This window comes from Fibroporia radiculosa, assembly GCF_000313525.1.
Source record: "Fibroporia radiculosa TFFH 294 genomic supercontigs, scaffold77501, whole genome shotgun sequence".
In the NCBI taxonomy this organism is placed as follows: Eukaryota; Fungi; Basidiomycota; class Agaricomycetes; order Polyporales; family Fibroporiaceae; genus Fibroporia; species Fibroporia radiculosa.
In genome coordinates, this window is record NW_012133519.1 from 113,158 (window position 1) to 134,216 (window position 21,059).

The 21,059-nt window shown below is 50.4% G+C and overlaps 5 protein-coding genes across 5 annotated transcripts; 4 read left to right on the forward strand and 1 right to left on the reverse strand.

The window, feature by feature from the left end:
- Positions 1-964: 964 nt before the first annotated feature.
- On the forward strand, positions 965-1,621 carry FIBRA_08310 (uncharacterized protein; the record flags this gene model as incomplete). The annotated part of the gene is made up of 2 exons (XM_012329956.1): positions 965-991; positions 1,058-1,621. 2 exons carry the CDS (start codon positions 965-967, stop codon positions 1,619-1,621), a joined length of 591 nt encoding a protein of 196 aa, XP_012185346.1.
- A 3,272-nt stretch (positions 1,622-4,893) lies between these two features.
- FIBRA_08311 (uncharacterized protein) lies at positions 4,894-6,142 on the forward strand (the record flags this gene model as incomplete). The annotated part of the gene is made up of 4 exons (XM_012329957.1): positions 4,894-5,241; positions 5,292-5,680; positions 5,739-5,787; positions 5,837-6,142. 4 exons carry the CDS (start codon positions 4,894-4,896, stop codon positions 6,140-6,142), a joined length of 1,092 nt encoding a protein of 363 aa, XP_012185347.1.
- Positions 6,143-8,212: 2,070 nt separating this feature from the next.
- On the reverse strand, positions 8,213-14,828 carry FIBRA_08312 (uncharacterized protein; the record flags this gene model as incomplete). The annotated part of the gene is made up of 10 exons (XM_012329958.1): positions 8,213-8,487; positions 8,551-9,041; positions 9,100-9,254; positions 9,312-9,979; positions 10,030-13,082; positions 13,137-13,318; positions 13,386-13,532; positions 13,588-14,301; positions 14,356-14,549; positions 14,597-14,828. The coding sequence occupies 10 exons, from the start codon at positions 14,826-14,828 to the stop codon at positions 8,213-8,215; spliced, it is 6,111 nt and encodes a 2,036-aa protein (XP_012185348.1).
- A 1,528-nt stretch (positions 14,829-16,356) lies between these two features.
- On the forward strand, positions 16,357-18,263 carry FIBRA_08313 (uncharacterized protein; the record flags this gene model as incomplete). Its single annotated transcript, XM_012329959.1, has 9 exons — positions 16,357-16,461; positions 16,518-16,744; positions 16,803-17,081; positions 17,134-17,534; positions 17,594-17,763; positions 17,816-17,902; positions 17,950-18,022; positions 18,082-18,137; positions 18,189-18,263. 9 exons carry the CDS (start codon positions 16,357-16,359, stop codon positions 18,261-18,263), a joined length of 1,473 nt encoding a protein of 490 aa, XP_012185349.1.
- Positions 18,264-19,111: 848 nt separating this feature from the next.
- FIBRA_08314 (uncharacterized protein) lies at positions 19,112-20,678 on the forward strand (the record flags this gene model as incomplete). Its single annotated transcript, XM_012329960.1, has 8 exons — positions 19,112-19,285; positions 19,345-19,452; positions 19,500-19,663; positions 19,708-19,867; positions 19,943-20,042; positions 20,127-20,254; positions 20,307-20,418; positions 20,491-20,678. 8 exons carry the CDS (start codon positions 19,112-19,114, stop codon positions 20,676-20,678), a joined length of 1,134 nt encoding a protein of 377 aa, XP_012185350.1.
- Between the last annotated feature and the right edge of the window lie 381 nt (positions 20,679-21,059).

Below are 21,059 nucleotides of genomic sequence, written 5' to 3' on the forward strand. Positions count from 1 at the left end.
ATGGGCGTATTGAGGGTTTACAAGGCTAAATAAGCATGATATTTACCTTCAGACACATAATCGGAGGTTTGAGACGATGCCATAGTTTGAGGGCTCGCTTAGGTGCTGGCTGGGCCACCGGGCCAAACAAGGAATACGCAGTGTGTATGCGCTGAGTCAAGATGTCGAGCGCACGATGTATTACGCGTTGTACTGAAGGGTGTGAGGTAACCGCCAAACGGCCACACTCATTGACGCTGGTGCATAAATTGCCTCCGAGGCAAGCCACATCCTAAATCATCTTGCATTCTTTCAGTAGCGGACTCTCCTGCGACTCACCCCAGAAGCATAATGGAACGTTGCCCATTTCATCGAGAAGAAGAATTGGTCCTCACTGCCGGTCCCACTTGCCCAATCTGCGGCTTGTCTCAATGCGGAGACACTCTTTCATATGTCGAAAGTCCTCAAGTATCCCAGACACCGGAGCTTGTTCATCCGCGATTCGAAAGGTCCAGGGCAGAGTTTTCTGCAATTCTTGATCGTCAGTGGGATGTGGTTATGGCCGGTAAGAACACAGGAAAGCTCACCATCGTAGAGCAAGCTAAGGTATGTAACGGAATACATCCGGAGGTAGTCGTCGACTAATCGCAACACCGGTATTCGGATATGGGCCCCGTCCCTTGCGTTAGCTTGATCCTCCAGCTTGGACACGATTTCCTGCCAACATGTATCGCTCAGCAAGATTATATCTAGAGCAACAGAGGAACAAACCTGTTGTCAAGAATACCTTTCAAGATTTGTGGGTCAGTGATGAACGTGACGACTTGTCATTGCACTCACCCGATTGTAGGATGCGATTGGAAAATGTTCCTGTGATATATGCAATAATACACAAACAGGCCAGCCCCACGAAGAATGTTGCAATCCTAAGATACCAATTTATATGGAGTTCCCAGATGATATATCCAGGTTTCCTATATCGCACATGCGCACCGGGGGATCGCAGGACATCGTAAGTTCCGTATATTAGGATGCGGAAATCATATGGGACTGATTGATTTTGACGATAATATCGCAGACATCTGAGGTAGAGCCAACAAGCCCAACGTTGTTCTGGCGGCCTACACTTGATTCTGTGGCTGATGCGGCATTTGTGACTGACACGAAGGACCCTATGTCCAACAATGAGAGCAACTATACTTTTCTTGGTAATATGGGATGCACGTACGCTCCTACACCTATGCCTTCCTCAATGGAGGTCAACATGATGGATGAAGGTGTCGGCTACGACGATCGGAATGGTCCTACTTTGCAAAGCGATTCGGATCTTGGATGGGCTCTTACACCTGGCCCGGCTATTGACGACCAAGATAGCATTGGGCCTTTGCTATCCGGACTTAGCTCAGCTGCGCCTTATAACTGGGATTCTGGGTGCGGGATCTACTTCAATCGTGGAAGATCGCCTCCGCGCAGTGAAACTGTAGCATCTGTTTCTATGTTTGACTTGGCCGATGGATGGAATCCGCAAACACCCCTGTGGGAAGAGAGAGATCAATCAACTTCCGGCCTGGACACAGCCCCAGACGTACTAGGGAACTGGCCAACACACGAAGACCAGTCTGCATCGTTCCAGCGATGGTGAGCTGCGCCAATTGTCAAACATACGCCAGCACATACCTACAACAGGAGAAAATATGCGCAGGAAGGTTGTACCTATAACTCATGACCCATGACTATGGTATATAATATATGATACATTCCTTTTGTGACTATCTCGGCACAATGAATATGTATACACTCACTTGCAACGTGCCACTCGTGTTACTTGTTGAGGGGTCATCTATTGTGATGACGGCGGAATGAAATACTTTTTTGTGGAGCCGAGTAAGTGATTAATGGACGTCGTTCAAAATCAAGCGAATGTGAAGTATGAGACGAGGAAGCAACATCAGCAATGTCAGTGAAATGTTGGAATTTGGCAGCAAAACAGGGAAGCTTGCTCGGTACTCTTATGGCTGTTATTTGAGTCTTATGTGGGGATGACATGCGATGTTGGAAGCTGGTAGGAATGAGGAACAATCGATCTTCACTCTAGTGGCGTCATCCAGAGCAATTCAGCATTTGAAGCCGCAAGAATCTTGATGGGTAAAAATATTGATCGTTAGTATCAGAACCCGAAGACAACCTGACTGCGCACCTAGTTACTGAATACAGTTGCAAATTGGAAGCTTTGGGGAATGGATATTGTCTACCGTGGGATCACTGGGGATTACGGCAACCTCTAGTGGGATTGCCGGAGCGAGATAGTAGGTGGTGAGGTCAAGTTCAAATCGAGGTTAGAAGTTCGGTTGAAGTTAGTGTTGGACTGAGACACAACGACAGCTGTACAACAACAACTCTGCCACAAAATCCTAAGCGCTCTTTCATATCCCGCGTTGCCGCTTGCTTCCACACCTTCATGTGGCACGGCACTCGCGATCCTTCAAAAGGCCACAAGGTCACGTCACAGCAAAACAATCCGTGAAGTCGACAGACAAAGCGACCAGGTCTTATCGGCAGCATATAGGCATGGATTCCGCTTGCAACACCATTCCGCCGTGACTTTTTGATTTGAAAGGGAACTAGGGCTGTATGTTGGCGTAGCCTTGCGTTTAGTTTGTCCAAAATTACAGCAATTTTCGGAGTGAAGGAACGGTGGAGACACAATGTTTTGCTGGGGATGAGAAGAGAGGCAGAGGCGGGGATAATGGTGAGAGCGAACTCTTTTACAAGTTCGAATGACTACATGAGTTGACGGTTCCGTTCAGTTTGCGAGTGAGGTCGTGACAGATGGGACAACGTACTAAAACGACTGCAGGAGTCGGCTGCGGGGAGCCCTCATTGAGCCGCAGGGACATAATGTGGCGTATTGGTCTGTGCGCAGACCAAAACACTAGAACGAATAAAACCCCCGCGTCCTGTTCGACCATCACTTCAATCCCTCCTCTAAAACTCACTCTCAGGCTGTCATCGCCGTGTCACTTGCTCATCGGTACCGACCTCTTCTCTAACCATCACCCAGAGACCGCCACTTGGCTCCATCCGCTCGTCCGCCGCCATAACTCCTCTCATTACCGTGTATCTGGAAGAGAGATGTCCTCAAATCCTCGGTATGTACCCACATAATCTGGGCCCACTCGGTCTGACGAGTGTCTCGGTGATAGGTCAGACGGGAGTGATCGTCCCTAAAGCATGACGATAAGTGAGCATTCTCTCATGTTTCACTGCCGCATAGATAATTCAAGATCCAACAATAACACTCACACTATGACACTTGCAATAGACCAACGACCTTAAATATTACTATAGTCCGGCGACGGCTTCTGCAGCATGTGCCATACCCCCCCGTGCACACTGAGCTCACAACAGAAAATGCGATCACAGAAACCCATACAGACGAATAGATGAGGGGATAACGGCGGCGACTACAATAGTAAGCTACCTCCTCTCAAGAGGACCTACGACGTAGCGGCTGTTTGCAGCCGGAATAAATATAGGTGAAAAGCGAGAAAACGACAACGGAGAATATTGTATCAACTGGAACGAACTGTGAAGAGGACGATAACCCACCAAAAAGGCATCAAAGTGACGATGGACAATAGGAAAATCCGCCGACGTCATTGAGGAGACAGCCGCTTAAACAAGAATACAACAGATGATCATAATGGGGTACGTGCCTTGTAAGAGTTGTCGGCATCTTCTCACAGGCGAGGGCGCAATGGCGGTGGCGCTGGGTGCGGGCGTGGGAAAATTAGACCAGACAGGTCGGGAAGAGCGGGAGAATAATAGCTAGTGAAGGATGCTGGTCCCTAGACATATGCAAAAATCATACATAGAGGTGTGATCGAGAGAACGCCAGGGATCAGTGAGTAAGTGTGTTGGAAGCGGATTACCGACGACAACCGACAAGTAGGCACAGATCCTGATGGATACAGTTTTCCTAACTTACAGCCTAATTTCCAAACGAGATCTCTTTGCCGCAGTGAGAACCCTACGAAGATGACTGGCTATCCGCCACCACAGTCCAGTTCATCATCCTCGTTCTAGAAGAGCCGGTTATCCCTTGCCGATAACGCAGGTGGCTGGTCATAAAATTCTCCGGCTTCTCTAGTAATAAACATCCGTCCCACTAGTTTGATCAAGTCTCTCCCGAGTAAATCCCGTAAATAGTCCAGGTCCTGGATGAAATATCCAAGTCAGAGACTGCTGCAACACCAAATCCAATCCATAAGCGCCAAGCTGGCAAATATCGCATGTTGGCCACGACGTACGATAATATGGGAGAAAGACTATCGCGCACAGAACTCACGGAAAACACGCTCCAGAATCCATTAAGCACAGGAAATGGCGCGGACTTTCGATGTTGTTGCCCATGGCCTTCATGAGGCGGCGTCCATTATTCCATATTCTCGATCGCAAAAGTGTCTAGATCGCACAAACGACAAGATAAAAGCGGAGCTTTCGGTAAAAATGTCACAAAGTCTGAGAAAAGCAGAAAACAGAAAGCAGCAGCCCGACGGGTTTACTTCACGAGATGCAGCAGTGGCGACATCAGACAGAAGACATAGCGCGTGTTGGTGAGGCTAACCGCATCGCCCTGGAGTGATACGGTCCTCCTCCGCGTGTTGGTGGAGTTCTAACAGTGCCGGACTGAGAGTAAGGACATACGACGTTGGCCTTCTCGACGGAGGCTTTTGTCGGCTTGCCTTACTGGACACTATTGAAACCCCGCAGATTGCCCGCAGATGAGAAGAATCAAAGAAGAATCACAAGGTGACAAAGGCGCCTGCGGAGGCGCACATAAGAGCGAGGTCGTTTGTCTCTCGTCTGTCTCACTTGTTCCCCCACTTCTATCATCTCCTGACAATCGCCCTCATGTCTCCTCATTTCTACTCAGTCCCTCTCATGGAGGAAAATACCGCCGGCCCGCTGTCGCCCTTAAACCTATACGGACCGGCCACTAATTGCTTGCAATTATCGCTGGAGCCACTAAAGAGTATCGACGATATCCAGTTATGCGCGTCGGCTCGGGACCGCGCCGTATCCTCCCCGTGGCGACCAGGTCTCGTAGCTCATCTCCCGCAGTCGTGCACAATCGCCCATCCAGCTCCTATCCGAACACGCGCTAGTTATAGTCGGATTCTTGACGGTGAACAGGATATTGCACCCAGGAACGCTGCAAGCACACAATACAATATGACAGCAGGGTGTCATGATGCAACAGTGAGTCATAACATTACGCGCATATTATATTGTGTGCTTACCAAGCATAGAAAGAGGATCTTCCAACATCCTCAACAGTGGTGGACTCAGCTCAGGACAAGACGAGCTTGTCCGCGTTGCACAGCCCGTATCACGGAACGGAAGACTGGGTGTTCTCCAAGGGGGACACTCACCATATTCCACTCCCACAAACCCAGACAGAGCAGCTGGCACAAGAGCAACCATCTGGGGTAAACAGCGCCAGTGAAAGCCTGAATGCCGCAATGCTCCAGCTGCTTCAGCTGTGGCATCAGCGATTTTACGCTCTCGACACTGAGTACCGCACCGCCGGACGTATGCAGGGGTCGACAGATGCCCCTGCACATCCCAGGAGGAGCAGAGGTCGTCGTGGTGCTGGGAAGCAGAAAGGAAGGAAGGGGGGTCGAGGAGCCAAGCAGTAGTAGCTTCAAGCTACCCTTTAACGTTATGAATATTGATCTTGATTGTACCGCCCCCAGCGACCAGGGCAGTGAACACGAGGAATATATATATGGTCGAGTTATCGCTGTAAGCACATATCGAGGGTGCTGTGTGAGCGACATCGATGGGCTGCCAGATCACCCAGCGCAATAGAGAGCGAGGATGCGTAGAGACGCTCGCCGTCGTTGGGTATCCGATTCTTGTGAACAAAGGTGAGCCCAAATGGGTGGCAATAATGGACGATCGAACGGATGCACTTCGTGATCAGGGTCGTTTGGGGGCAGCGAAGAAATTTGCAGGATTCTCCGTGCCTGAAATTCTGATCGGCGAAGCGAAGGACCAAGTCGTCCTTGAGTCTGGTATCACACCTCGTACAACGTTTCCACCTGATCCAGTACTGTACGCAACGCCAGTGGGGAAAATCCAGTCAGAAAAAATCTAGGTTTCTAGAAGCCGACTGGATAATTGGCACACTCGTCCGAGGGATGAATGCAGCATCGATTCCAGGGCATTCTGTAACCGGAGACAATTAATTTGACTTGACTCACGTGCTTGCAAGGCTGTACGCACCATGCGGAAGCTGCAGCAATGCACCCTAGAACGGGCACGCACAACGAGGCGCGGCAGCTCGCCGCATCTAGCGCGGCAGGGGTGAAGAGAAATCTATCCGAAACAGGAGGGCGAGATGTGGCGCGCATATATAAGGCCCATCAATTTTTCTGCGCTTCGCCGGCCATTTGGACACTGTACCATACCAAATCCTTGTCAGTAGCTAACCTCTCGACGAGCAAGAACACGCACTTGCCATCGCTACTCAACTTGTACTGTCCACCATTCCATCCAAAAGCGCTTGCTGCTTGTCTAGTCCTCACGCCACTTCCAACCTCGTACGACTTCCAGCCAGATATCAACTACGCAGTTCCTTTTCCAACTGGAACATCGCAGTGGCAGCTTTGCATATTCCATTGACGTCGAATGAGATATCATCGCTAGTAGTTCAATCGCCCATGGCGGTAGATCCGGCCCAAGGTCTAATCCAGTGGATGTAGCGCGAATACTCGCATAAAGAGCTTGCGTTTTGCCCGCCTGCTCTATCTTTGTATCGACTGTACCAAGGAGGGGTACACCAAAATGCATCGAGCTGAAAGCAAGTACTCTGATGAGTGAACAGCCCCACGGCGCATACATACAAATGCCAACACCCACTGTACACGCAAAGCGAAAATCAAGTCTTGTAATGGACACATGCCCTTGCACAATACCACACCGCGTGTGCGACGTGTTCACGCTGTCGATCAAGATAGTACAGGGACGTAGTTCAGCACAATCATTAAATTTCGTGCCAAGTGAGAGGTGATCACAAGGCTCACCAAGGCTACTGTGTATCTAGTGCGAAGGTACGCGGTAATCCAATCTACTGCATCGATTAAACCATCCTTATGCGAAAGCTACCAGAGGCTCATATTCTGAGGCAATAGAATATTTCGATCGTAAGCTATAATGCGATCTAAACCCAAGGCCTTGTACTATACCTTGAAAGTCTTAGCGATCTGATGCAGAGACGATACGGATCGTGAGTCGGGGTGAATAGGATGCGCGTACAACTTACTAGCAACATAATCACGGCGACGCATGCAAGAAGATTGTTCAGGAAGGGGACGAGATGCATATGCGATACGTGTCCCTTCGATACTTGTAAGATGGCAGTCTTTTATAGGCTGCAATCGGATTGCCGCGTGCAAGCGGATGTCCTCATGAAGTGCACGTGTATATTCCTGGATTCGCAAGGACATTGCTGATCTGCTAGAATCACCGTCGAAATCCCGCATGCGAAAGTTTGGGTCGAGGACAATGGCATCGCTGCTGAAGGAGACAAAGGAGGCCTAAACGGGGTGTTAGGCGTCGAGTCAAGTAGAGGAAGGTCGTTCGAGTCGTCTGATCATATTAATGAGAGCGAAGTGAGTTCTAGAGGCATCGACAGGGCTCTTCCACGCATTCTGCGGCGAAGTGGGACCTGCAAAAAAAGAGGGAGCCAAGGAGATGATGACACGATGAAGGCTTGCGATAAGCGCCGCAAGCGACCGGAACACAGTCAAGTCCTAAAAAGGCATTACCGAATCAATACTGTACCCGAATACCGTGAAATCAGGCTCCTAGAACCATCCGCTGGAGGACTACACCTGTTGCGTCGCGTATCGTCATCCATCCAGATTCCTAGTCGTGCGCACGAGTCGTATTCAAGTTATCGCCCTGCGCAACGCACACATACACTTTGAACCCCAGGGAGAGCTTGGTGGGAAGGCAATCTACCTACTATCATATTTCTTAGGGCTGTGAGCACTGAGTTTTACTGCCCCTGCTGATAATCGCGGTACAGCCCGTCATCAGAAAAGTAGAATGACAGCTAGAGTTTATTCATTACAGGCTGATTCGTACCAACATTCAAGAAACAAACGCTACTATTAGTCCATCCCCTCATCCCCTCATCACATCATAATATCAAGTTGAGAATTTAGAAGAAGTTGGATTGTGGTGCTGCGAGAAGAACATTGGTCGGAGCGAGGTTCGGCTGCGGAATGGGTTGTCCACCACTAGAACGCGAAAAGTTTTGCAGCGGTAACACATCCACGGCATCCAGTATGCGCGAAGAGAGCATCCGTATGCCCTGGACCTCTGTGGACACGTTGTATGGCAGTGTCGACTTGCCGTCCAACAAACTGTAGAAGAACTCGCTTTCAGTTCGGTTTGTCAGTGCCTTAGCACTGGACTTGGCAAAGTTCTTGAACGCTACATTGGATATCAGACATGTGAGTGATTTGTGTCTACTAGCCCGAAAAGTCTGATACATACCTCCACCTGCAATGCCTCCACCCGCGCCAGTAAGAGTAGACATGCCCACGCCATCCCAAACATCCTTCTGACCGGTTACTACGTTTGTGAGTACTTGCTGTGTGGCACTTGCGACGGCACCGTTGATACCTGCCACAGCCAACTGTACCGCACCGCGTTTCGCGAGCTGTAGCACTTCCTGGCCTACGAATTTGCCGCCCACGCGTGCACCAAGAAGGTCTGCGGCCTCGATCGCCGCGAAGCCCGCCTTGCTCGCCGCAGTGCTTCCGAGGAACCCCGTCACGCTCGACACTGCACCTACACCAAGTGCGACACCCCATGCAGCGTCGTTGAGCTCCTGCTTGCCATTCACGGCTGCATTCCAGAGCGCTTCGCCATCGTACATGAATCCGCTGAGTGCGGCACCGAAGGCCATCTCGGCAAGGATTGGTACTTCAGGCAAGAAGACGGTTGCCAACACTCCTGCGGCCAATAAAGCTACATCAACGGCCCTGGATGGGTTTGATGTGGGTCAGACGAATTTGACTCATTGGAGAAGAGAATACTCACAGATGCCACACAAGATGCCACCAGAAAGACAAGTTGCCGTTGATGTCGATGAAGTTGACAGGATTATTCTGGGAGAACGTGTACTGGTTGAACTTCGACGCGGTGATGTCCAATAGCGAAATCGTGATGTTGTCTAGCGTTACAAAGCGACCAGTCTGAGAGTGCGCAGCATCAGTATCATCCAAAGAGATTCTGGATGATGAATGTCGTACCGCAGGGTCATAGAATCGAGCACCAAAGTAATACAAACCGTCGAAGATCTCTTTCCCGCTATATTTGTATCTGGAGATGTCCGGTCCGGTGACGGTAACCTGGCCGAAAGCATCGTACTTGTACGTCGTCACAACATCCCCGTCCTCGTCCGACACTGCGACGATGTTCCCCAGATGATCGCCATGGTAGTAATTCACCGTAGGTGTACCTGTCGGCTTGCCATCTTGCACAGTCGTGCTGATACTCGCGCGACGATGCTGGAAGAGGAGGTACGATGTCTGCGTGGTTACACCATCACTGACATTGACTTCATAGCTTTCACTCGGATAGTACGTAATCGACCCGTCAGCGCGCATCGCTTTGAGCATACGGCCGTTGAAATTATACACGAACTTGGTCCCATTCAAATCGAGCATTTTCCCTTCAGTGTCGTAGGCCATGGAGCGGACAGCCTTGCCATCGGCATCCTTTTCGGAAGTCAAGTTTCCATCGGGAGAATATTCATATGTACGATAGATGCTGTTCGTCACCGAGTCGAGAATCGATGTAAGCTGCCAACCCGCGTTGACATGTTGTTTCTCGTCTTTTGCGGCGATGTTTCCACTAGTGTCGTATGAGAAGACAGCAGGCTGAGCGCCTCCGCTCGCTTGAGCTTGTACAAGTTGACCTAAGAGCGAGACCTGAGGAATATTTCTGTGCACGAGAGCGATGGCTTACCTGCAAGGTCGTAGCTATATGCCCGGATATCAGTACCTGTGAAGTCATCGTCATACTCCTGGACTCGGCCGCGACCGTTCAACTTCCAAGACTGTTGGTAGGAAGGCGTGGTAGAATTGCCTTTGGAGAGAGTTGCTTTGAGAGGAGCACCGTTATCGGCGAGCGTGACTCGGGACTTCAAACCGTTGCCGATATCACAGACGAGAGGAGAGAAGAAGGGATCATCGAACTCGCTGAATACCACGGACGCGGATTTGCTAGAAGTGCCGTCCGTAAGCGTGACCTTGTTCACCGTCTCGCTGTTCGCGAACAGCGTCTTGGAAACTTCAGATCCGTCAGGATTGATCGTTCGGCTCAGCTGCCGGGTGGGAGTATACTCGTAAGATGTTGCGAAGGATTGGCCGTCAATGTTCAAAGCAGAAGTAGCCAGGCAGCCTCTAGCATCATATGTATAATATTCTTCCGTACCTTTCGAGGAGGTAACTGCGGCAAGGCGGCCGAGTGCGTTAGCTGACGCAGTATCATAGACGAAAGCGAGGACCTCGTCGGGAGCAGTCTTCTTCGTCGGTCGGTTCATGAAGTCCTTCTCTACGACAACTGATGTCTGCAGGAGCTCGTTCCGGACGGTGGTGGTATTGGTAGCGTCGTCATACTGTACCGAGAACTGACTGATCACGTCAGGAGATATGCCTTTTGGATTTGTTATCCGCCGACCTAGCTGTCTTGACAAAGCATCCCATTGCTGTATCACTTGTACGCCACTAGGGTCTGTCACAGCGACCACACGATGCATGGGGTCATACGATGTTTGTATCTGCCTATCAAGCTCATCGATGGAGCTCACAGCGAGCGGTTTGACAAACTCCTTCGCGGAAGAATCGGGGTTTGGGAAATACTCAACAGCATTCAGCACAGTCGTACTGCCCTCTCCGCCTCCAGATCTCGTCTCCGCGCTGATAATTTGGCCATTGACGTAGCTGTACTGATATGTGGACGTCACCGAGTCAGCACCTCCAATAGCCGCAGGCGAGACAACTTTGATCTTCCGAGACATGCTGTCGAAGGTGGTTTCAGTGTACTCGGGATTCGTGTTGTCGCTCCTATAGCTCCTGTATTGCCTTGTCTTTCTACCGGCACCATCGTATCGAATCTCGTTACAGATCGTGATTGATGGGTCAGATGGGCTCGGCACGGCGGTCTTCCACTGTCTCTGAAGTCCGTCCAAATACGCTGTCTCCTTGGTCCAAGAGTCGGAAGAGAAATCGCATAGTGTTTGTCTGATACAAACAGGCTGACTGTCAAGGGTAGTATACTGCCGCTTTTCGATGACGACCAAGCTCGATGACGCGTTTCCTTCGGAAAACTCGACAGGTCGACCGAGCACGTCGTACTTCTGGGCTTTTATGAATCCGCTGCTATCGATGACAGACGCGACTTGTCCAGTACTGAGATCGTAGGTCGCTTTTGTAGTAAGAGACCTCTGGCTGTCGACGGCAGATGTTACTGTTGTAGGGAAGGAGTACGTATCATCGTAGCTGAGAGTCTTGTATGCTGGTCCGGGACCTTTCATTGTCGTCACATTGCCCACGGCGTCCAAAGAGAGATCTTGGGATGACCATTGCGTTCCCGCTACCCATTGGTCGACATGATTGATGGTCTGCGTCCCCGCAAGGTAGGCGAACTTGGACTGCTTCACGGTGATACCGTCAGAAGTAACCAATTCCGAGAGCTTGGTCCCAATGAGCCACTGCGATTCATCGTTGGAGTAGGTCTGAGTCAGTGTCAATGCTGGCTTCCCTGTAACTGCGATCACGGTCTTGACGATGTTCGCGTAGGAATCGTAGTCGTGGGTGACGTCAACCATGAACGCCTGAGAGCCACCCTCATAGAACGTTTGATGAGCGACGGGCATCGTGGTATAGCAATTAGCGCCGCCGTTTGCGGGGAAAGACTTCAAATCATACGTCAAGTCCTTCAACGTTCGACTGGGATCTGAGGCATCGCGTATCGTCGTCCGGGACATCTGACCAATAAAAGGGAACTCCTGAAGGTAGATATTCGTGGTCTCTGCACCAAGTGGCTCCACCGTCTGTCTGATCGTCTCGAAGCCCAACCAACCCCTTCCGTCAAACGACATTCGCCCATTAGTATAGAAAAAGGTCGATTGAGAGTATCCGTCAGGTTGGGTCGAAGGAGCCGCCCAATTCCTCATCTCCTTGACGACATATTTCGGGAAGTGTACCAGTTGCGAACGGCCCTTGCCCATGATGGGCAGAGTAGACGCACTCGACGGCGTCACGAAAGCGGTCGATGTCCATATGCGAGCCAGAGCATTGACGTACGGAGCGGCAGACCCCCTGGTTGTTGGAGGCGCATCGTAGACGGAGGTGTCTGTCAAGGGGGCGTATGTGACTGAGAACTGCGCACCGAGACCTCCCTTGTAACCAGTAATGAAATCCGCGGGCGCAGAGACAGTCCCGGCGCAGGGAAGAGTGTACAACGACAGTTCACTTTTCGAGTCGTCGTAGAGTGTGAACAAGCAGTCAGCTCTGCCTATTCCTCGTGTGTCCGCAAAGTTGACGTCGTAACCCTGGAGAGTGGTCCCAGGCGGCTGCTTCACCCCGCGTATGTCGATGAATGAGCCGTTGTAGAAGTGAAGAACCGAGACTTCGGTTCCGTCAATGGCCTCAAAAACGTTCACGATATCGAGCGAATTGGTGGACGTGCTTCGGCCAAGCGTGATCTTTCCGTCGTATAGCACATTCGTCGTGACCTGATCTGAGACAGCAAGCGTCTTTCCAGTGCTCCGAAGTGTCTGGTATTGAAGGTAGCCGTTGCCACTCTGAGATAGCACGAGCAACCCCGTCTTTCCGTCTTGTTCTGGGAGGGCCAGGAACGACGTCGTCTCGGTCCACGAGATGCTTTCGCCAATCTTTGCGAATGGATTGTCATCGCGATACTTGAGCCTGCCATTCTGAGACTGGAAGAAGGATATCTCGCAGACGATATTTCCACCACTGTAGAGCGACGAGATGAGGAATACATCATCCGAGCTGTGATTATATCTGTTGAGACGAGCACTGATTGTATAAATTCGGTGAGCTCACCCATCACCATTGAAATCGGCGACGACCACTTGCACTCCCTCGACGGTGATGTCTTTCGGCCCCACTACGGGTGGTTGGTCGTGGAAAGAAGTGCCATCGCAGGTGAACTGTACAATGGAAAAAGCCTGCGATCCGCCTGTATACTCATTGTAGAGATATATTACTCCGACGTTCCCATTTCCCTAGTGAGTAAGGAACATTGCGCAGGCGCTCAGATTAGATGTACTTCCACAAGCTGTGTGATCTTACCTCAAAATCTCCAGAAAAGTATTGCCCGTCCGGAACATCGGGGACAAAGGTTGTTTCTTGTTGTGCCACATAACCATTCTCCGTCGAAAGAAGCACAGTGAGAACGTGCTCAGTATCGCCAGACGATGAGTCGTTCATAATATGAAGCTACATGCGTGGCGGGTGAGTGCATTACCTCGAGAAGTTTCGGAATTTGGCGCACCAGATCTGTCTTACCGTCGCCATTTGCATCGACAGCCAGCATATGTGTCGGATATAAAAGATTGGTTGAACCTGATCCATTCTCCGCCGCATGATTGAAGCCTCCTAATCCATCCGCGAGGTGAACATCAAGACAGAGCATGTTAGAACCGGCCCCAAAATCGTATTGACTTGACGCAAGAATGAGGTCAGTTCTGCCGCGACCGGCAACATCGACAGGGAATACTTGTGAGGTCGAGACATCGGGTGTGAGTGGTGTGAGTGCCGTCAAATCATCGAATACTGTAGGTGCAGAATCGCACCAATCAAAAGCAAGAGGGGTGACAAATGTTCCCGAGTCGTCGGACAGAGCGACACTCTGGAGCCGACTCCATCCCGTTACGGGAGCGGTATCATAGACAAAAGAGTGCTTGTAGACAAGAGAATCGTTGATAGAAGCGGAGACAGATGAGAGACGTTTCGTCAGTGTCACCGGGTACCCTCCCGTATATTCTGTCTCAATATCAGGACGGTCCTCGTAATCGAAGCTGAGGGTGCGCTGATGTGGCATTTGTAAGTTTTTGTTCCCGCCAAAGTTGATGCTCGACAGGTAGAAGGATCCGGTTGATGTATCGTTGGCATAGGTAAAAGAAGAAAAGTTGGAAAAAGAATCATAGGTTTCCGAAATCGCCCAGACTCGAGTTACACTCTGGCCTTGAGCCTTGACATTGGAGTCCTGGAACAAGTATAAATGAGTTCACGCTGATGTAGTTCTTCGTCGAGCGCTCACGTTGGTTGAACCATAGACACGAACGGTTCCGTCGGGAAGATATTCAATCCAGCTATCGGGATTCGCAGAGTCAGAGCCTACAGCGATGACTTTCGTCCACTGTTCGACTTCGTAGCGATACTCGTTGCTTGAGATCTTCATCAATCGCTGACCATTGAGGGTGAAACGATCATTTGAATCATAGTTGACGAATCCTACAAAGCTATGAGAAATTATGTTGCACCAATGATAGTTAAATTACCGGCAAATCCGTCCTGTGCGATAGTCGCTGCAGTACGCTGGACGAGCCCAAATGCGTCCAAGGTCCAACCGTGGCCGACAACGCTCTGCTGATGCACAGCAGAATGATAGGAAATCTCTACGGTGGGAGAAAGCTTAGCAGGCGGAACACGAATAGGCACTTTTAAGACAAGAGATCCATTCGGATCGACGCATTGGTCAATTGACAGAGAGCCGACAATAGTATTGGACATAGCAGTAAAATGAGCAGATGTGATTTACACCGAGAGCAGGATGTTGGAGTTGCTGGGGGGTTGAAGAGACGTTTCCTGTACATCGTTTTATATAAAATGTCTGTGAGTACGGCCATACCCCGAACGACCAGCGTTTGCCTACCGCCCTCGAGGCCAGATTTGACACCGACGTGTATGTCAGCGGTGGAACACGCACACAATTTCGGTATAGAACACCTGGTCAGAAGATGTCTCGATTGGCTCTTCCTCGTACTTCATATCCCTCGATGTTTCGCCTTTTGTGAAATAAGTGTGCTGCCATTGGCAGCTGGGAAATTCTGAGAGGCTATGACGCATATGCTAACGATGCTAAGGCCGGAAGGACTACGATATAATTACATATCGCAGGGCTCCAAACATTTTGTGCGGAGTCTTGCAGAGGTTCGAATCAGAGACGTCATCCACACGTCCCTTCCCCACCTTGGACATGGGACAAATGCGGCATTCCAGGCCGGTGTGTTCAGTGTCCAGGACCAAGAGGAGATAATCAGGTTTAAACGATCTAGTCAAGAAGGGCCTGAGCTGAGACACCATTCCCACCCAAGTCATTGAAGCAGCTCGGCGTGTGTAACTACTAGACCTGATAGAACGCAGACTCGGGAAATGCAGGCTTCGAAGCATCGTTCAGGGACTGAATTGAGCGTGTGATACAGAACGAGGCTAATTCCACTCAACTGTAGTTTATTTCACATTTAACAGAGGCTTGATGGTCAGGTTGAGATTCGTGACCCGCAGGATGAGGTGAGTCTGCAAAGGGAGAAGCTGAAGTTGAGGTTGAATTTGACGTGCACTTGGGTGGTGGCCGCAGTCGGGCGCTAGTCAAAGGTCAATCAGCAGAACGCGATCGGCGCATCGCCGCCTCGTGTGAGGATCACACAGACGGCGCGCTGCGCACAGGCGCTGACGAGCTTCTTGGACACCAACACCCCCGAGCCCCAATGTGTCCAGGATACAAGAAGTTCCATATACACCGAGATTATGGCAGCTCCATCTCATGAATAATTCGCTCGATACGCACCGCGAAAGGCTTACTGGCTCGGAGTCGCCGTGATGATAAATGGGTGTCCAAGAAGACTTGCCCAAGTAGTACATCTCAGCGGACACTCTCCAGTGGCGCCTGCGGACAGAGTTCGTTCCAGGAACTCACGCTAAACTTTCAATTGGTGTTCAGAATCATGGTGTCTTCTTGGACACTCGGTAGGTACAACGATGCTTGGAGAAGGCAGGCAGCTCGCATCGCGGTAAAACATAGGTCAATTACCAATCGATGGCGACATGGACATTGGCGGTGAACACTCTGCTGTCCCGTCTTGGCGTAAGTCACTTGCTACATCACTTGCTCCTTCGAAAATGATAAGTTCAATGGACACAATTTTATTAGATAATTACGGAGAAAGTCCACCTGTATAAAAGCCTGCGCTTTCTGTCTGAGGGCCCCATTGTCTTCCTCTCAACAACTTCTCAACAAGTAACATCTCGACACCTACTTATGTCTTCTGGCTCTGTTGTCGGTGTGGGGTCCACCCCATCTATATTCCGCGGTCTTCTTCAAGACGCTGGCTACACGTATGCTAATTATGAGCAATATTCCAAAGTCAGTAGTTTTTTGCGAACATTCGCGACTTGAGCTTACAACCATCCCTTGTCCAGTACAAGTCTTTGCCGAATGCGCCGAATGCTACTGCTCTCGCTCTATTCGGACACGACGACGGCCTAGCGAGTGCAGAGGCTATAAACAAGCTCCTCGATGACAAAGTTATTCTTCTCCTCTTCGCTCCCAGCACCGAGGTTGCACAGGCACTCAAGGACGCTGCCAAGACGGTACTTGACATCCCTAAGATTAAGCTGGATGAAGGTGTAGCTATCGTTGCATACAAGTGTGTATCAAAGACTCTTCACTGTAGCACCTACTGATAGATGATTGACGATTCACAGGATGGTGGGGCTTGACCTTATCCACCTCATCCCCGGCTTTTCCATTACACGTCTTACCCAGAAGGACGTTCGATCCCCGGAAGCTATAGCTACAAGGGATAAGCGAATCACCATCCGCGACGTAAAGGATCCTTCCATGACTTTTGAGCGGAAGCTCAAATATGCTATCGGTCTCATTGCCAAATCGGTAGCACACGCCTCTGATGAAGCTTCCCTTGCGTCTATTCGCGCTACTTCGGTCAATCTGACTCCCCCGTCGGATACGTCATTTGTCAGCAAGTAAGTCAAGTCTCGCTTTCTATGAACCTTGACCCTCTCACAACGACGACAGCACTTCTTTCAGTATCCAACTCTCGTGGTACAGCGAAGAATCCCCGTGGAGCGACGAATCCAGCGGTTGGAGCGTGCTGCCGGAATCTAAGTGGCAATGGTGGGATTTGAGCTGGACGGTATACCTCTACACCTACGCAACGAACAACACTCCTAATCCGAACAGCGGCTTTGCATCTGGTGGCGGGGTGGTCTACACCATCGCTACATACGGCGGGTCTTGCGTGCGCTGGTCAGGTGGCTCTCCTAGGTGGTTCGGTCCGTGGGGAGGCAACGGTACATCCGAGACCGAATACTGGTTCCTAGATGAATTTGCCATACAGGCCGAAGACACAACTGGCCTCATGACGTGTTACAGGCAGCAACCTTCTGGCGGGAGCCACTCTGGGACGACGTTCACTTGTTCGTAGCTTTCATCCGAACTGATTGCGGGCGATTGACATTGATACTCTGGTGTTAAGATAATATTGATTTCAGCCAGACACTCAACCTCTTCAAGAATAGCGGCAAAACCCCCTTCCAGTGGCAGGCTTCGTACGGGGATAGTTACACTCGCGACCGGTTCATGGAGACCCCCGTTCAGTCCGATCTCTATACATTTACGAGCTGGATTGACTACAATGATTATTATGTGAGTGCTTACTTTCCTTAATTCTACCAAGTTCTAATCTTGTGGTCAATAGGATCGGTACAACGGGGGTTTGAGCAGCGACCAGTGGTGGAACCATGGAGTCTTCGACTGGTCGGATGGAGATTACAAGACCGTCAAGGTACGTCTAATGCATCATACATAGGATTCCCTCTGACGCGAAAGCAGGTCTTACCGAACGACAACTTCCCCATCCACGGGCTCAACATGTGGACCTCCAATGTGGGAAGAACCAACATCAGTACGCTCGTTTGGTGATGGATTGGTGCATTGAATGTATGCCGACTTATGATTCTGTAGGGTTCGCCAGCGGCATCGAGCCTCTTGGGTTCAAGTCCAACACCGCTTGGGGACAAGTGAGTCCATTGGTTTGCATTCCCTTACAAACGTAACATTTTTCGTCACAGGGTCACTTTGTCTATGCTCCGCTTTGGGGCGATGATTATCTCGACGTGCCCCTCGATCTCACTTTCGGCGGTTGAGCTTGACCTTGAAATCGCAGGCCAAACTGGAAGGACAGCCCGTCACAAATTGCTTTGATATCTTGTGTTCTTGCCGTTGCTTGTAATGCTGTATCACCTTACCCTTATGCCAATACTATGATGAATGTTTCTACGTACTTGCGCGATGGAATTTCTGGAATGATGTTCCATACAATTCGAATTGAACACTCTTCATTCACTTCACGCATATGTAAGTTGTGAAGGCGATTAATGATAACAAACAAGACATATTCACGAGTCGTTTTTGGAGAGCAAGTCATCAAAAAAGCTTAACGTAAATCTTTGAAATTTGGGATTTACTCAGTTCGCTATGAGTGCTGTGAAGGAAAATGGAAAATTGATGGTATGATGGTTGCAATTCTGGCGCGTTGACTACCTCCATCGTACTCAACTGTTCTCACAAGGGCGCCGTTGGCCTGGTAGCAAAGTCTATAACACACAATCTATCGGGCTAGCAACCTTCGCAATGTCGTTCACGCTGTCACTCGCTTCCTGCCTTCCTGCTGAACTACTCTCAATATCCTCAGTTATCATATAGCATCCTTTGGTTGAGACACCGAAGGCACATAAGACCTCGTCAGTGCAACAGAAAAAATCGCGTACACTCAGGCTGCTGGTAAAGACGAAGTTTGAACCCCACTCTCCGGGCAGACTAAGCTTACAAGATAGCCACGTCTACCGTAGCGTCCATTCCGATCACAAATACACCTCGATTTGGTACATAGAACGACAGCAGATTCGGAGTCTCGAGTTGTGAATTTGTCAGCAGGACCACGTGGTATAGCGAGCGGGCAACTCTCATCCTCGGCGTCAACTGTGAAGGAAAAATGGCGTCGACGTCCTACGCTCGCCCAAGCTCGTCCCAGCTGCCCCCGTCGGTCTTTAATCCTCGTCGCCATGTCAATGTTCACGCAGAACGCGTCTCGGACGTCTCAAATACCGAGTATCCCGGTCATTACCCGGGCGAGGACCACAGCTGGAACCTCGCTCACTTCAAACAGGTGCGTTCGCCGTCCTATAGCCACTTCCGCTTGCCCATAGCTCGCGCGGCCGAGGACAGAACCTCAAGGTGAGCGTAAAGCGGCTGTCGCAGCGCTCAGTCGAATTCGACCTCATCGGCGTAGACGCGTCTATCGCCAACGCCTTTCGTCGAATCATGATCGCAGAGGTACGGGCACGGCATGATTCGGGAGCAAGACACTGACTCCCTTCCAGGTTCCGTCGCTGGCCATCGAAAACGTATATGTGTGGAACAACACATCTGTCATCCACGACGAGGTCTTGGCCCACCGACTAGGCCTCGTCCCACTCAATGTCGATCCGTCGCTCTTTGACTACCGTGAAGACGTCCCAACGGACCGGAATACACTAGTATTCAGGTGTGTTCCTTACATCCGTCTTGCGCATACTCTAATGTGCGCAGGTTGAATGTCGCATGCGAGGTCGACAAGAGTGCATCGAAAGAAAAGGGGGCATCTAGGAAATTCCTGCATGAGCTCGTCAAAAGCGGAGATTTGGAATGGATCCCTCAAGGCGAACAAGCAGCTGTCTTTGCTGGTTGTACACCGGCACCAACGAACAAGGTTGGCAGATCACTGTCTTCTACTGCCTCCCATCTTGCTCACAGTTTGACGATTGTTCGTTGCCCACTTATTCAGGAAATCGTTTTAGCAAAACTCAGGCCAGGTCAGGAAATCGAGATGGAGCTGCATGCCATTAAAAATGTTGGTAAGGTGCATGCGAAATGGAGCCCTGTAGGTAAGTCGCGCAAGCTCTGGGTCTGAAGACTGATTCCGCCGAGTCACTTTCACGCCTCTTGCTGACATCAACTTAATCAACCAGCTACCGCCTCATATCGTCTGCATCCACTCATCGTCCTGAACCCATCGAAACCCGTTCCCCCGCATCTTGGGGAAAAATTCGCAGCATGCTTCAGTCCAGGTGTCGTACAGATAGACCGAGACGGCCAGGTGAGCTGCAGCCGCGCGTCAGGGTTGACACCATGCCCTGATCGTCCGACAGATATCGATACATGAACACAATATGCGTAAGGAGAGTATGTCGCGTGAGGTGCTCCGGCACAAGGAGTTTGAGGGCTGTGTGGAGCTTAAGCGGATCAGAGACTGGTTCATTTGTACGTGGTGCTCATTATTTGCAGACTGCTGTAACAGATCGAGAGCCCGTGACTGACGCATTCCGTCTGCAGACACTATTGAGTCCGAGGGGCCGTACGCGCCTGAGGACCTCTTCCCGGAGGCCATTAAGGTTATGCGTAGCAAGATCGCGAACATTCGCCAGGCTGCGGAGGGTTTACTTGCCGATGCCGATGGTGTGGACTTACCCAGGGCATCGACGATCGGCGCAGATGTTGACGTCGTCATGGAGGACGCTTAGGAAGTGCAGTGCTAAAATCAAGGTCACTGTATTTTTAATTATGCTGCACCTCTTTGACGTGAGAGCCAGCTCCGTGTATTGAAAGCGTAAGTTGCATGAGCAATACGAATCTCTAGCAATTTGTAGCCATGATTTATTCCTTGCGCAGCTATATGCACGACATATATGTGTTATGTGTCGTGATTAAAAATGTGTCGGGCAAGGTTAGTCATTCTGGATTACGCCACGTTCTTTTGCTCTGTTGTATCACATGTACGCTTTTCCTCTTCTCAATGGTCAACAGCTAAACAAGATCGGACTGCCAAGCCTCGAGCATTCTACGCAGGAACCTCTAGGAATGTGGACATTGTCTGAGCTCTCGGGACGAGTCGAGATTTCGTA